Raw genomic sequence first — 14,619 nt, forward strand, 5'->3', positions numbered from 1 at the left:
TTTTTTTTTTTTTTTTTTTTTTTTGTATTTTTAGTAGAGACGGGGTTTCACCGTGGTCTCGATCTCCTGACCTTGTGATCCGCCCGCCTCGGCCTCCCAAAGTGCTGGGATAACAGGCTTGAGCCACCGCGCCCGGCCCAGAGTCATTAACTCTAGTATAAGCATTTGAAAAACAGGAAAGCCACAATGCACCATTTGACTTTTTGTTTTTTTTTTTTTTTTTTGAGACAATTTCCCTCTTGTCACCCAGGCTGGAGTACAATGGCACGATCTCGGCTCACTGCAACCTCTGCCTCCCGGGTTCAAGTGATTCTCTTGCCTCAGCCTCCAGAGTAGCTGGGATTACAGGCGCGCACCGCCATGCCTGGCTGATTTTTGTATTTTTAGTAGAGAGAGGGTTTCACCGCGTTGGCCAGGCTGGTCTCAAATTCCTGACCTCAGGTGATCCGCCTGCCTCAGCCTCCCAAAGTGCTGGGCCACCGTGCCCGGCCTAGATTTGCATTTAAGACTAAGCCATGCCAGCCAGGTGGAGTGACTCACACCTGTAATCCCAACACTTTGGGAGGCCGAGTCGGGCAGATCACAAGGTTAAGAGTTCGAGACCAGCCTGGCCAACATGGTAGCCAGGTGAAACATAGTAAAACCCTGTCTCTACCAAAAAACAAAAATTAGCTGGGCGTCGTGGCGCATGCCTGTAATCCCAGTTACTCGGGAGGCTGAGGCAGGAGAATCACTTCAACCTGGGAGACAGAGGTTGCAGTGAGCCGAGATCATGCTCCTGCACTCCAACCTGGGCGACAGAGCAAGACTCCATTTTGGTGGGGGAAAAAAATACAAAGATTAGCCAGGCATGGTTGCACACACCTGTGTAATCCCAGCTACTCAGGAGGCTGAGGCACAGGAATCGCTTGAACCTGGGAGACAGAGGTTACAGCGAGCTGAAATCGGGCCACTGCACTCTAGCCTGGTTGGAGTGAAACCCATCTCAAAAAAAAAAGAAAAAGACTAAGCCATGCCAGGATTGCCCTCTCCTCTCTTTTTTTCCCCGTATCCCTCCACCTCCTGGAAGCCTGCCTCACTTTGGTGTGGGTTATGGTTCATTAACTCATCCAACAAGCATTCATGTGCTGGGCCTGAAGACTAGAAAAAATAATTCAGGTGTCCGCCAAGGTTCTGTCCCCAGAGAACTTCTAGGTTGGCTATGGAAACAGACCCATAAATGCATCATTTTATTTCAGCCTGTTTGGGGCTAAGGAGAGGATTGCACAGAGGAGTTTGCTACTCATAGGAGATGGGAGAAGTCTCCTTGTGGGTGGTTACACCTGGTAGTAACAAGAGGACAATGTGGCTTCAACCATAGCTCTAAGAGGTGGCGTGTCTTTATTAAGGGCAAGGGAGTGGCATTGGAGTACTGATTAATGCCTACTGGTTGGCAGACATTAATCAGAAAACCTAAACATGCCCTGCTTTGTGAATCCCCGTTTCACTTTCTGGGCTCTACTGAAGTGTTCCTTCCTCTGGGAACATGAACACTGATATTTTGAGCCATTGTTATGCATCAGATTTGGGGTTAATAGGTTTACAGGTATCTCCTCTAATTCTCATAAATGCCTCATTTCACATGTCAGCAAACTGAGACTCAAGAGAGGGGAAGAGATTTCCCAAGAGTCTCAACTACTACCTTGGCAGCAGAGCAAGAATTTGAAACCTGGTCAGGTTCACTTTAAGAAAGGCTGTACTAGACGGGTCCAGTGGCTCATGCCTGTAATTCCAGTATTTTGGGAGGCCGAGGCAGGTGGATCACTTGAGGTCAGGAGTCCAAGACCAGTCTGGCTAAACCTTGTCTCTACTAAAAATACAAAAATTTAACTGGGCGTAGTGGCACACACCTGTAGTCCCAGTTACTGGGGAGGCTAAGGCAGGAGAATCTCTTGAACCCGGGAGGCGGAGGTTGCAGTGAGCTGAGATGGTGCCACTACACTCCAGCCTCGGCGACAGAGCCAGACTCCATCTCAAAAAATATATAAAAAATAAAATAAAAATAAAAAAGGCTGTATGGCCAGGCGAGGTGGCTCACGCCTGTAATCCTAGGCACTCTGGGAGGCCAAGGCGGGCGGACTGCTTGAGCCCAGGAGACCAAATTAGCCAGGCCTGGCGGCTTGTGCCTGCAGTTTCAGCTACTCAGGAGACTGAGGTGGGAGGACTGCTTGAACCCGGTAAGCGGAGGTTTTGGTGAGCGACGATCGCGCCACTGCCCTCCAGCCAGGGTGACAGAGCGAGACCCTGTCTCAAAACAAAACAAAACAAAAGGCTGGGGGCCAGGCGTGGCGGCTCACACCTGTAATCCCAGCACTCTGGGAGGCCGAGGCGGGCGGATCACCTGAGCTCAAGAGTTCAAGATCAGCCTGGGCAACATAGCGAAAACCCGTCTCTACCAACAATACAAAACATTAGCCAGGCGTGGTGGTGCATGCCTGTAATCCCAGCTACTCAGCTACTCGGGAGGCTGGGGCAGGAGAATCGCTGGAACCCGGGAGGCGGAGGTTGCAGTCAGTCGAGATCGCGACACTGCACTCCAGCCTGGCAGCCTGGGCGACAGAGCAAGGCTGTCTCAAAAAAATAAATAAATAAAATAATTGAATAAATAAAAATAAAAGATGTAAATGCTCTTTGCAGCTGCACATACTGCCTCCCCAGAACCTTTATGGAGTTGGATTATAACTGCCTGAGCCCGCCCCTCCCGCCCACCTCGCACTTTAAATTCCTCCACGACATGAGCTCATCATTTTTGAAAACTCTGGCTCCTCCTCCCCTCAGCACCCCCAGACTACTGGCGCCCAGCTCAGAGTTGCCCAGATTGGGAGATCTGCAAGGTTTCCCGAATGAATGAATGAACGAATGACTGAATGGACGAATTCGAGTCCTCCGTGTGCCATCTCTGGTAAGCTGCCGCCCATGTTGGACCTCGGTTTCCCCAACTGCGCGCCTAGAGCGTGACGCCGACCTCGCTATCAGGTGGTGCTGTGAAACAATGCGAGCACCACGGGGCGGGGCTCCAGCCCTTCCGGGCGGGGCTGGCCGTACCACACAGCTCCTCGGGGAGATGGGGCGGAGCCGGGGCTCCCCCGCTGTGGCGCCATTGGCCGCGCCCGCCGCCACCCGGCAGTAGTTGTGGAGGTCAGCCCCGCCTACTTCCTCTTTCCCTCGGAGCGGCGGCGGCGGCGGCATCGGCGGCCTGTGCAGCAATGGTGAGAGCGGCGGAATCGGGCGCCATCCGATCACTGTGAGGCGCGGGGGTTGGGGCAGGCGGTGCGGGCTGAGTCCCCGGATTCTGTCTGCCAGCCGGGCCTGTGGGGCGCCGCGCAGAACGGTCTCGCGCCACCACAGCCCGCCTCTTCGCTTCTCTGCCGGGAGAGGCGCGCGGCCGGGGCCTGGGTTACTCTGCCCGAGCACAGCCGTTGAGGGAGACTGTCGTGAGCCCTGGGTGGGGCTCCGGCGCACTCGTAGTCGATGGCGAATCGCTGCCTTTGGGGGCTGGCCACGTAGGTGAAGGGGATATGGCCCCGCGGCCTGGCTGAGCCACACGCTCTCTTACGCGCAGGCCAAGATCAAGGCTCGAGATCTTCGCGGGAAGAAGAAGGAGGAGCTGCTGAAACAGCTGGATGACCTGAAGGTGGAACTGTCCCAGCTGCGCGTCGCCAAAGTGACAGGCGGTGCGGCCTCCAAGCTCTCTAAGATGTAAGTGAGGCGGCCGGATCACAGCCCTCGTGGGTGGGGAGCGCGTGTGCATCGGGATCGTGGGAGGATTTCAAAGTTGGCTTAAGGAGCTGACCGCTTAGATGCTCACTCCGTGCATCCTGGGGCGCATGGGAGACTCGTTGTGTGCTTAGCCTCTTACCTGCCTTGACCTTGGCGGTCCTTGTGCCTGGAGTGCATCCCCGGAGACCCATCTTAATGCTGCCTTCAAAGCTACCCGGAACCTTTCCTTCCACTTCCCACCAACACTTGAGTTTTTAATTCACCTTTCCCCTTGGTAGGTGGGTGGCTTGCACCCTGGAGTGGCAGCGTAAGTTATTTTACGTGGCTAAGAGTGCGGGAGACTTGTGAAAGGAACGTGGGTTTGGAGTTCATCAACCTGGGTACAAAGTCCACTTCTCAAAAAAAATCAGATGGGTGTGGCGCAGGCCTGTAGTCCCAGCTACTCTGGAGGCTGAGGCAGGAGGGTCACTTGAGCCCAGGAGTTGGGAGGCTATGATGGGGCCACTGCTCTTCAGCCTGGTTGACAGGTGAGACCCTGTCTCCAAAAAAAGAAAAAGGTGGTTGTCCTCTTTGCCCCCAAACAACCTTAGCAGGGGCAAGGGCGGGAGGATTGGATAAGCACGGTTGCACACTGAATCCTCAAGAACCGTGTTGACCAGCCATCTATCTACTAGGTGACTCCCTCATCCTGCCATGACTACAAATAACTTCTGCCCAGCTTGTCGCTTGCTTCAGCCTCCTGGCTTGTAGTGACTCCAGTTTGCAAATGTCTCATTTCTTCTGCGATATCCTAAACTAGCCTGATTGCCTGGTTTGTGGCATGATTCCCTCCCATCAGCTCATTGAAACTGGCATTGGTTGGGTCTTAGCCCTCAGGATAAATTCGTGTTCTGGGATTGAAGGTCTTTTCCTGATCTGCCTCATTTATCCAGCCTGCACTTCCTCAAAGCCTGTACTGTCTCAGCTGACACTTTACAGCTCAACAGCACTGGATTCCCTGCCCCATTCCTGGAATGCCCATGCCCCTCTCTTCCCCCCTCAGACCTCACTCCCAGGACACCTTCCTCCTGAGTGAATAAGGATGGGCTGATAGAGGAGGCTGCAGCTATCCCTGCCCTATGTATGGGTCCTGAGCCTTGGGAAATGCTGTGTCTCTTCCCCATCTTCACTGACGTCTGTTTTGTAGACGAGTCGTCCGCAAATCCATCGCCCGTGTTCTCACAGTCATTAACCAGACTCAGAAAGAAAACCTCAGGAAATTCTACAAGGTGAGTCTGCTGGGGCATAGGGAGGGTTGGCTTCAGGAAACTAAGTGCTAGCCGTCCCTGGCCAGGGGGCATGGTAAAGAGGTTTTGCTTGGTGCCTGGGGCTGAGAGTGGTTAGCCTTCCCAATTTGTTGCCAGGCTGTCCCTTCTACCAGTGTCTTGCACTGGCATGTGGCTCTGCAGACCACTTCCTCAGGCTGCACATGTCAGTAATTCATTGGGGCTTGGGGTATCCTGGCTGGAGACTCTGGTTTTGAATCCAGCCTTCTCAGTTGAGTGGCTTGGGCAGTGATGGGACTGGCTGTTGAAGGTTTTCACTGCCTCTTATTAGTACTGGGTGTGAGTCAGTCCCTGCCAGGCACCTGCCGTGCTCGTTTTTCAGATGAGGGCCCTGAGGCCTAGACACCCACAACCAATGGCATGATGGGCCCCTGTTCGAAACCTTGCCTTGTGGGGGAGGGTCGGCTTGAGTGTTCCTGGGAGGTGTGCACAGGTGTCTGGCCCCCCTCTTAGTCTTGAATTTTGATGACCATTTTCTGGTCTTGTCCTTAACATTCGTCTTACTAGGGTTCAAGCAGAGAAACAAAACTAGTGGGAGACGGTGTGTACACACACATCCAACGTATTCTGAAGAATGGGTTTAGGTGATTGTAGAGTCTGGCTGGGACTCAGGGCCCAGGTTGAAGCTGCTGGTCCCAGAGGGGGCTTGGAGGGAGCCTCAGCCCTGCACTTAAGGCTTTCAGCTGATTGGATCGAGCCTTCTGGGATTAGCCAGGATAATCTCCCCCAAAGTTACCTGATGAGGGTCTTTAATTTTTTTTTTTTGTTTTTTGTTTTTTGAGAGAGTCTCACTCTGTTGCCCAGGCTGGAGTGCAGTGGTACAATCTCGGCTCACTGCAAGCTCTGCCTCCTGGGTTCATGCCATTCTCCTGCCTCAGCCTCCCGAGTAGCTGGGACTACGGGTGCCGGCCACCATGCCCGGCTAATTTTTGTATTTTTAGTAGACACGGGGTTTCACCTTGTTAGCCAGGATGGTCTCCATCTCCTGACCTTGTGATCCACCTGCCTCAGCCTCCCAAAGTGCTGGGATTACAGGTGTGAGCCACCACGCCCGAGGGTCTTTAATGTGCAAAATGGTTCCACATCACTACCCAAGTTAGTGTTTGAATAACTTGAAGGTTTGACACATGGAAACAGCAGCCATGGCTGATGAAGTGCCATAGGCCTGTAACCCCAGCTCCTGGGAAGCCGAGGCAGGAGATGGCTTGAGCCCAGGAGTTAAAGTGCAGTCTGGGCAACATAGTGAGGCCTCATCTCAAAAAAATGAAAAGAGCCATAGTGTAGCCATGTTAGCTGTTCAGGGGACACTAGCATGTGTGTGGCAAAAGTAAATCTTTAATGTCAGCAGCTCCGTGTGGCTAGTGGTTGTTCTGTGGACAGCAGAACTCTAGGGGGTTAACCAATGTGAAAAGGACGAATGCCTAGCCAGTGCCAGCAGGAATGAGGCATGTGGGAGGACAAAGACTTTGCTGCCTCCAAGTACCCTCCAGGGCTGGCCCTCATTGTCCAGGGATCTTTCTGCAGTCCTCTGCCCACCTGCAGGGGCCTGGGGCCCTGTGACCTCAGAATCCAGCTTAGCTAGGGTCTGTCCTGCACCTGACTTGTTCAGGTCAGGGAGAGCCTGCACGCCCTTTCCCCTGGCCCCCGCCGTGCTTGCCTTTGAGGCTATTGCCCATCTTTAAGAGACGCCTTCCTTCATGCCTCCTCCCCCACACCATGGGCCATTTACCTGTTCAGTCTTCCTCACTAGGCTGGGACCCCTGAGCCGGGACTGGGTCAGATTCTTTGCCAAGCCAGTTCGCAGCACAGGGCCCAGTCCTGACGGGGGCGCAGGGGACCTCTGCCCCCTTCAGGAGGGACCAGTGAGAGCCGTCATGGTCTAGAACCCCCTGCTGGAGAGCAAGTGGGGCAGGAGTGGGAGCCGAGGATGGAAAGACAGATGATGGCTCTGTGACAGCTGTGGGCAGGGGCCCCAAAGCAGGAAGAGGGTGAGGCAAGTGGCCTTGGCCAGCCAGGCCTCTGAGGCTGGACATTCATGTGGGCAGCACCTGGTGGGCCCCGCATACCGATGGATGGAATACTGCCTCAGCCCCCAGCATACTTGCTAACCAGAGCCGAGGGAGTGGTAACCACACCCGGGGCTTGGCTGCGCACCCTGTACTAGATTGTCATGTGACTGACTGCCCTCCTGACTGGGAATCGGGCAGTGGAAGGAGCACTGAGTTGAGAGTCAACTTGCCCGAGGTGCAAGCCCCAGCTCTTCCACAGCTTTGCCAAGACTTGGGCACTCAGCCCAGATCAGCAGACTTACATGAAATGAGGATGGCCCCACCAGGCTTAAATTTGGGGATATTAAATTGAGCTAGTGAAGTACGTGGCCTGCTGCCAGTCCTTTGATGGCAGCGTCCTCCTGAGTGGCTCTGGATGGCCCTCCCGAGCCCCGTTAGCTGCTGCAGTAGCTCCTCAGACCCGGGTTCTTGGATTCACCCTGCCGTCTGTCTCCCAGGGCAAGAAGTACAAGCCCCTGGACCTGCGGCCTAAGAAGACACGCGCCATGCGCCGCCGGCTCAACAAGCACGAGGAGAACCTGAAGACCAAGAAGCAGCAGCGGAAGGAGCGGCTGTACCCACTGCGGAAGTACGCCGTCAAGGCCTGAGTGGCGCGTTGTCAATAAAGCACAGCTAGCTGAGACTGCTTTGTTTCCTGGCACTTTCACTGATTGGGTTGAGGCGGGTGGGTCTGGTTCTGGGGACCAGGTGTCTGATGGGTTCCAGCAAGCATCCCGCCCGCTGCCGTTGTCTGCTGTGGTTGGGGCTGGGAGAGTCCTGGCCATGGGGATCTGTTGGATGCCGGCACAGTCACTTTGGGCCTGTGGTGGGAAGCGGCGTGCCACTGAGGGGAGCGGGTGCGGTCGGTGCTGTCCCAGGTGGTGTTAGGTTTGAGGATCCCTGGGTGATTTGGTCGTGCGGGAGGTTTGAGGGTCCCTGGGTGATTTGGTCGTGCGGGATGTTCGACGTCGGGTCTGATCGGCAGCTCCAGACACTAAGATTTTCCCATCTGGGGTGAAGGCACAGGTGTGGGCCACGTCCAGGACTCCCTGCCAAGAGTAGAGGGTGGGACTCGAGGCAAGTCCTGCCTTGGGAGAAGCTGTCCATGGCTCCCTCAGTGCCACAGCGCCGCGCCTTACCTTCAGGGTCTCAAGGCACTTTCCTGTGTTGCAGTCCCAGACTTTGACCTGGAAAAGGAGGGGGCATGGCAGGAAGCCTCGCCAGGCCACTGTGGCATCTGAAGCCACCTCCAGGAAAGTCCCAGACAACATTTTTTTGAGATGGAGTCTTCGCCTGAACACTTGACCTCAGGTGATCCACCTACCTCTACCTCCCAAAGTGCTGGGATTACAGGTGTGAGCCACCGCCCCTGGCCCAAAGAACATCTGAGCCTCTTGGTGTAGGTTTTGTTTGTGGGCTGTATTTGAAATTTCAGAGCAGGCGTTCCCTTCTGCCTGATGCCATTTGGGTCATGGAAATGTCAATGCAGTTGCCAGTGGGCCAGCCCTGACCTGGTGCTGGCCGTTAGGTGGAGAGGCTGGCACTTGGGTCCTGCCCTTGCCCCCTCCTAGCTAGGGCAAGTGGGGATGTGGGCCTTCTGGAGTGAGTGCTGAGGGCTCCTGGTGGAGGGAGGTGGGTAGGTAGGAGCGGGACAGGCCTGGGGTGGTTACCATGCGGGAATAGCCGGCGCTGGCCAGCCACAGCTCGTCGGGAGAGAAGGCTATGCTCCTCACCCAGGTGACGTGGCCCTTCAGTTGGATAAGCAGGCTGCTGGTTGTGGGCTTCCAGATGTGGATGGTCTTGTCCCAGGAACCGGAGGCCTGGACGGCAGACAGCTCTGACCCCTGGGGTTTGGGGCCTGGGAGCCTTAAGGGCCTGGCTGCCAGCAGGGGACCAGCCTGGAACCCAGGACACCCACTCACCAGGAGGCCGGATGCTGAGTAGCACAGGCAGCTGATGTTGCCACTGTGTCCCTCTAGCGCCTGGTGGGAGACTGCTGGGGTCCCCGTCCGCAGGTCCCAGATGCGTATGGTGGAGTCCCAGGAGCCGGTGGCCTGCAGGCAGCTTCTGTATCTGGCCCCGCCAGCTCCCCACCCACTCCACATTTAGGTGGGTCCCAGAGTCCATCCCCTTCCCACCGCTCAGCTCCAAGTGGGTATGGGGCCACCGAGGTGGCCCAGGGCAGAGGGTAGGCTCACCAGGCAGTTCGCCGTGGGTGAGAAGTCGCTGCTCTGGACGGAGTCGCGGTGCCCAACTAAGAGGCGCAGCATCTGGCCAGACTAGAGAGAGCCCTGAGCTTCAGGAGGCAGCAGAGGGCAGCTGGCTACCTGGGCCTTAACAGTCCAGGCAAGGGTACCTCGTGCAAAAAGCCTGAGGGCTGCTGTGTGCAGGGAGGCCTGGAGAGGCGGCTGTGGCCAGGTGGGGGCAGCCTTGGTTGCCCGCTGTGGGCATGGGCCCTGCGGAACCAGTGGAGGGTTTGAGCCGGGAGGGCAGGACTGGTGACATCCTCTCTGGAACTGGTCCTTGAGTCCCAGGTTGGTGGCCCCAGGCCGTCGACGTACCTGCACTTCCCAGAGCATCACCCGCTTGTCCCAGCCACCTGATGCCAGCTGCTTCGAGTCAGGGCTGAAGCTGACCGTCTCCACACTCCGTTGGTGACCTGCAGGCACCAGCCCGGGGTCGGGGAAGGAGGAAAGGTGACATGGACATAGCACCGTCTGAAAGGGAACGCAGGCCTGGCTGCTTGGCTCCCAGCTCACTCACCCTTCAGGACCCGGAGACACTTGGCTCTTGCCACATCCCACAGGCGGACAGTGCAGTCACAGGAGGCGCTGGCGAAGAGGTGGCCATCAGGGGAGAAGCGGCAGAACTTCACGGGGCCTGGGCGGGTGGCCACAGTCAGGGGACAGAGCACTGCCCGCCACCTTCTGCCCATGCAGTCCAATCCTTGCTAATTTTTCCAGCCTCGTTGCCAGCCTCCCCTCACCCAAACTCCAGCCTCCCGGAAATGCCTGGATTTCCATGGCTTGGCCTGGGCTGGGCTGTCAGCCTTGGAACACCCAACCTCAGTGTGCTCATCTGAAAAATCAATACCCAAGTCAAAGTAGGGACCTCCCAGAAACTTGCCCTAACAACCGCTGCCTAGGTTAATTGCCTCCTTTGAGCTCCCAGCCCCTGATCTTCCCTCCTTGCAGCATTAACCAGACTGCCTATAATCGCCTGATTTTTTTTTTCTTGTCTCCTGAATAGTAATTAAAATAGTTACATCTATTGAGTCCTCACTGGGTGCTAGATACTTTGCTTCCATCGTGCCAGTGGAAACGGCTCAGCGAGGTGACAGGACTTGACCAAGATCAAAGTCAAAACAGTGGTAGGTACTACATGGCTGAAACTTGAGTACATCATGCTAAGTGAAATAAGCCAGTCACAAAAAGACAAATACTGTGTGACTCCACTTAGAGGCACCCAGAGAGGTCAGATTCATCGAGACAAAAAGAAAAACTGTGGTTGTCAGGGGCTAGGAGGAGGGAGATTGGGAACTTGTTCAGTGGGGACAGAGGTTCAGTTTCGCAAGAGGAAAAGAGTTCTGGAGATTAGTGTCACGACAATGTGAAGGTACTGGATTCTCTGAACTGTACACTTAAAAATGTATACAAGGCGGGCACGGTGATTCACGCCTTTAATCCCAACATTCGGGGGACTGAATGGGGGTGGGGGGGTGGATCACAAGGTCAGGAGTTCAAGACCAGCCTGGCCAAGATGGTGAAACACTGTCTCTACTAAAAACACAAAACAAATTCACCAGGTGTGGTGGCAGATGCCTGTAATCCCAGCTACTCGGGAGGCTGAGGCAGAGAATTGCTTGAACCCAGAAGGCAGGGGTTACAAGGTTGCCCAGCCTGGGTAACAGAGCGAGATTCCGTCACACACACAAAAATATACAACGGTAAGTATTATGTGTGTTACATCACAGTTTGTGTGTGTGTGTGTGTGTGTTTAAAGAAGGATCTGAGTCCAGGCCTGTTAGAGTCTAAGCCGCAGTGCCCAGGTATCACATCCCATCTCCTGTCCTGCCTAGCCCTGCCTTGCACCCGTGCCCAGCTCATTGGAGGTCACTGCGGTCAGCTCTGCAGAATGCCAGAGCCTTGTGCCTCAGGTCTTCTGAGCTAGGTGGGGGAGCCCCACCTGTGTGGCCACCCAGCCTCCACAGCAGCTGCCCACTCTGGGTCTCCCAGCCATACACGCAGCCATCCTCTGAGCCTGTGAGCAGCATCTGGCCATCAGGGGAGAAGGCAGAGGAATTGACCTAGAAACAGAGCACAAAAGCGGTCCCATTCTGGGGAAGAAACCCCTGTCCACTCATCTCTGGCCCCTAAACACTGCCCCTAAGAGCCTGGGGTTGGAGCTTGACTTCAAGCCTCACTCCACCACCAGAGCCCAGAACCCGGACCCACTGGGCTCCCTGGAGCCCAGTAAAACCAGAGCCTGCAGCTGGAGGCAGGAGCCTTCTCTGGAACCTTAGCCTGGAACCCCAGAGCCAAGATCTCATTCCAAAGCCGCAGCTGACAACGGAGAGCCCAGAATCTACTCTAAGCCCTGAGTTCACTTTAGAGCCAGGGCCCCAGAAAACACCAGAATCAGCAGGGAGCTTTGTGCCCCCCTCCAGGCAGAGCCCAGAGCCCCGGGCTCTTTTTAGAGGCAGAGTTTAGAACCTAGAGCTGCTCTGGAGCTGGGACCCAGCACTGGAGCCGAGCGCCTACTTTGAGCCTTCTTGGGTTAGCAAAGTCTACTCTAGACTCAATATCTTAAGCTAATGCCCAGAGAACATTCTGGAACCCCCACTACACAGACCCAGGAACCACTCTGCACCCAAAGCCGGGAGTCTGGGCAGAGCCCGCTGGGCCTTACCTCCCCGCCGTGACGGCCGAAGAATTTCACTCTCCGCACGGTCAGGGCGGCCGGGACCCCGCTGTTCATGGGCGCCCGGCCCCGCCCCGACCTGGCGGGCTCCCACCTGGGCTGCCGTGGGACCCCAGGACTGAGCGGAGGAAAGGAGAAACTGTGTACAAGCCGTCTCCATGGTAATCGGGGCGGGGCGTACAGCCACGGTGGGGTCCCTGCAAAGCCACGAGGACTGACAGGCAGGGCCAGACCTCTCGCAGCTCGGAGGAGGTGGAGCCGCAGCAGGCGGGACCCCGGTGGGCTCGGAGAAGGGACTTCCGGCGCCAGCCGCTGCGCTTCCACCCGAGGGCAGCTCTCGCGCCGGGCAACACGGCATGCAGAGCGGCCGCTAGAGGGCGCGCCGGCCACACGCACCGCGCGGCCCAGACCCCGCGCCCTGCGGACTATGCACTGCAAAGGGTCCCTGCACCCCTTTGAGACAGGAGAGCAATGAGCCTGTCTCCCCATCTCATAACCGGGAGCATCAGCCCTGCCCCACAGGACTCCAGGGGTGAGCCAAGCACAGGGCCTGGCACATGGTAGATGCCCAAGAGGGCCCGCTCAGGAGCCACAACCCCTTCTGTCCAGGAGTGGCCAGTACTGAGGTTGAGGATGTCCCAGGAGAGCGCTGGGGACAGTAGCCAGCTCTGTCCTCCAGGGCGTGGGAGCCAGAGGTAGCGTGTGTAAAGTACATGGCATTAAAAGTGGGGTCACGTCGCTGCTAACATTCTTGGCAGCACAAAATGTGCCATCTGAGGATGGGGTGGAGGCTGGGGCGCAGGGAGGGGGGCAGGGGACCAGTGCCCGGGAGCTGCCAGGATCCTTACCGGATAGAGCAGTCTGAAGCTTGGAATGAGCAGGACTTGGTTTCATTGTGAATTTTACAGGTGAGGAAACTCACCCGGAGAGCTGGGAGGACTTGCTCAGAGATACTCAGCCAGTAGGAGTGGAACTGGGATTTCAGTCCGCGGCTGTCTGACTCTGGGGGTCTGTACTGGGACCACCTGCCGTGAACTCCAGGGGCCTCGCAGCAGATGTCAAGGTCCGCATCTCCTGGTACATCTGGGAAACTGAGGTCCGAACGGGGCAGGACTTGGCCCAGCCATCTAGCCAGTACCTCCATGGCAGAGCTGGGGCAGGACCCAGTCTCCCCACTCCCACAGCAGGACAGGGAGGGAACAGAGGACCCCCCCACCTGCCCTGCCCATGGATTCCAGGCTCCCTGGGGGCAGGGGTGGAGCAGCTGGGCTTTGGGAGCTTCAAACTCAAGGGTTCCCAGCTGTGACTCACACCCCTCCCCCCCCAAACCTCTTTGCCAGAAACTTCTCTCAGGAGATCTGCTGTGCTCCTGCTATTTTAAGCCCCAGACAGTCAGGCGGGCGAGGGAGCAACAATGGCAGCTTTGAGGCAGTCCCACTCCATCCCAGACCCCAGAGGACCTAGGTCACTGTGGAACCCTTCTGAGCTGGGCCTATAAGACTGTCCCCCCACACCCAGACATGGGCTCCCAGACACAGCTCCCCAGAACTGCTATTCCCTGGCCCTCTGGCCCTCCTGCTCAGGCACCCCCAACCCATGCCCCGGCCCTGGGTACATTGTCCAGCCACTTGGTTGCTCCTGTTCTATCCAGAGGGCCCAGAACCACCTTCCCCTAGCCCAGCCCTTCACTCCCAGAACTCTCAGGTTAGTCCTTGTCCACCAAGCCCAGTGTCTGCTTGGCCAAAGGGGTGGAGCTGGGGTTGAAACCCGTGGACTTGGCTCAGGCGTCTGCAGGTGGAACCACCAACATGAATGCTCAGGGTCCGGAGCATCATCTCTGTGGACGAAGTGGTGGAGAAGTTTCTGCCAATTTTTCCACCACTGACTATCTCTTCCTTCTCCTCGGGCAGCCTGCCACCTTCTCTCCTCTATCTGGCCAGGCTGTCCAAGGAGTGGGCTCTACCAAGATGTCCAGGATGGATGCTGTGCTGGGTTTTCTCACTGTCACTCCATCCCCTGAAGGGTACTGGAGGTCCTGGACCAGCCTTGCCTCTCCTCAGCTACTCATGTCAACCTTAAAACACCCCACAGGGCCAGGCATGGTGCTTCATGCCGGTAATCCTAGCTCTTTGGGAGACCAAGGCAGGCAGATCATTTGAGGCCAGGAGTTGAAGACCAGCCTGGGCAATACGGTGAAACCCCATCTCTACTGAAAACAAAACAACAGCAACAACAAACCTCACAAACATCTGCTCAGCAAAAACAAAACAAATTGAAAACAAGGCAAGCAAAAAAGAACCCTCTATTTCTTTGGGTAAGAAGAGCAAGCAAAACCCCCAAATCTCCAGAGTGGTCAACTCTCGGGAGAGGAAGGGAGGGACTAGAAAAGGCAGGACCCTTGGGGCCTTGAGGAGCGACGAGCAACATTCCAGCTCTAAGCTGGGCAGGGGCCCCAGGTGTCCATTGAATTGTTCTTAAAGAATCAGCTCCGCTTATCGGGCCCCTGCCTGCCTCTCCTTACTCTTCCTGGCTTCCTTGCCCTGCCCCATTTCTTATCCCCTACCCGT

At 56.3% G+C, this 14,619-nt stretch overlaps 2 protein-coding genes across 2 annotated transcripts; one reads left to right on the plus strand and one right to left on the minus strand.

Annotated features, from left to right (window-relative positions):
- Nucleotides 1-3,113: 3,113 nt before the first annotated feature.
- Nucleotides 3,114-7,775, plus strand: RPL35 (ribosomal protein L35). Its single transcript, XM_023217163.1, has 4 exons — nucleotides 3,114-3,248; nucleotides 3,602-3,738; nucleotides 4,946-5,027; nucleotides 7,591-7,775. Exons 1-4 carry the CDS (start codon nucleotides 3,246-3,248, stop codon nucleotides 7,738-7,740), a joined length of 372 nt encoding a protein of 123 aa, XP_023072931.1. The 5' UTR covers nucleotides 3,114-3,245; the 3' UTR covers nucleotides 7,741-7,775.
- A 241-nt stretch (nucleotides 7,776-8,016) lies between these two features.
- Nucleotides 8,017-12,218, minus strand: WDR38 (WD repeat domain 38). The gene is made up of 9 exons (XM_023216904.1): nucleotides 12,041-12,218; nucleotides 11,318-11,438; nucleotides 9,896-10,012; nucleotides 9,694-9,791; nucleotides 9,331-9,411; nucleotides 9,055-9,186; nucleotides 8,803-8,952; nucleotides 8,272-8,319; nucleotides 8,017-8,181 (listed from the first exon to the last, which is right to left on the minus strand). Exons 1-9 carry the CDS (start codon nucleotides 12,107-12,109, stop codon nucleotides 8,017-8,019), a joined length of 981 nt encoding a protein of 326 aa, XP_023072672.1. The 5' UTR covers nucleotides 12,110-12,218.
- Between the last annotated feature and the right edge of the window lie 2,401 nt (nucleotides 12,219-14,619).

This window comes from Piliocolobus tephrosceles, chromosome 14, assembly GCF_002776525.5.
Source record: "Piliocolobus tephrosceles isolate RC106 chromosome 14, ASM277652v3, whole genome shotgun sequence".
In the NCBI taxonomy this organism is placed as follows: domain Eukaryota; kingdom Metazoa; phylum Chordata; class Mammalia; order Primates; family Cercopithecidae; genus Piliocolobus; species Piliocolobus tephrosceles.

Excerpts from the sequence above, each read along its gene's own strand:
- RPL35 (XM_023217163.1), top strand. Across the intron at positions 3,739-4,945 it reads GCCTCCAAGCTCTCTAAGAT|ACGAGTCGTCCGCAAATCCA; the intron begins GTAAGTGAGGCG and ends TCTGTTTTGTAG. Across the intron at positions 5,028-7,590 it reads ACCTCAGGAAATTCTACAAG|GGCAAGAAGTACAAGCCCCT; the intron begins GTGAGTCTGCTG and ends TCTGTCTCCCAG.
- WDR38 (XM_023216904.1), bottom strand. The coding sequence starts at position 12,109 with ATGAACAGCGGGGTCCCGGCCGCCCTGACCGTGCGGAGAGTGAAATTC. Across the intron at positions 9,792-9,895 it reads GTGTCTCCGGGTCCTGAAGG|GTCACCAACGGAGTGTGGAG; the intron begins GTGAGTGAGCTG and ends TGGTGCCTGCAG. Across the intron at positions 9,187-9,330 it reads CACCCACGGCGAACTGCCTG|GCCACCGGCTCCTGGGACTC; the intron begins GTGAGCCTACCC and ends AGCTGCCTGCAG.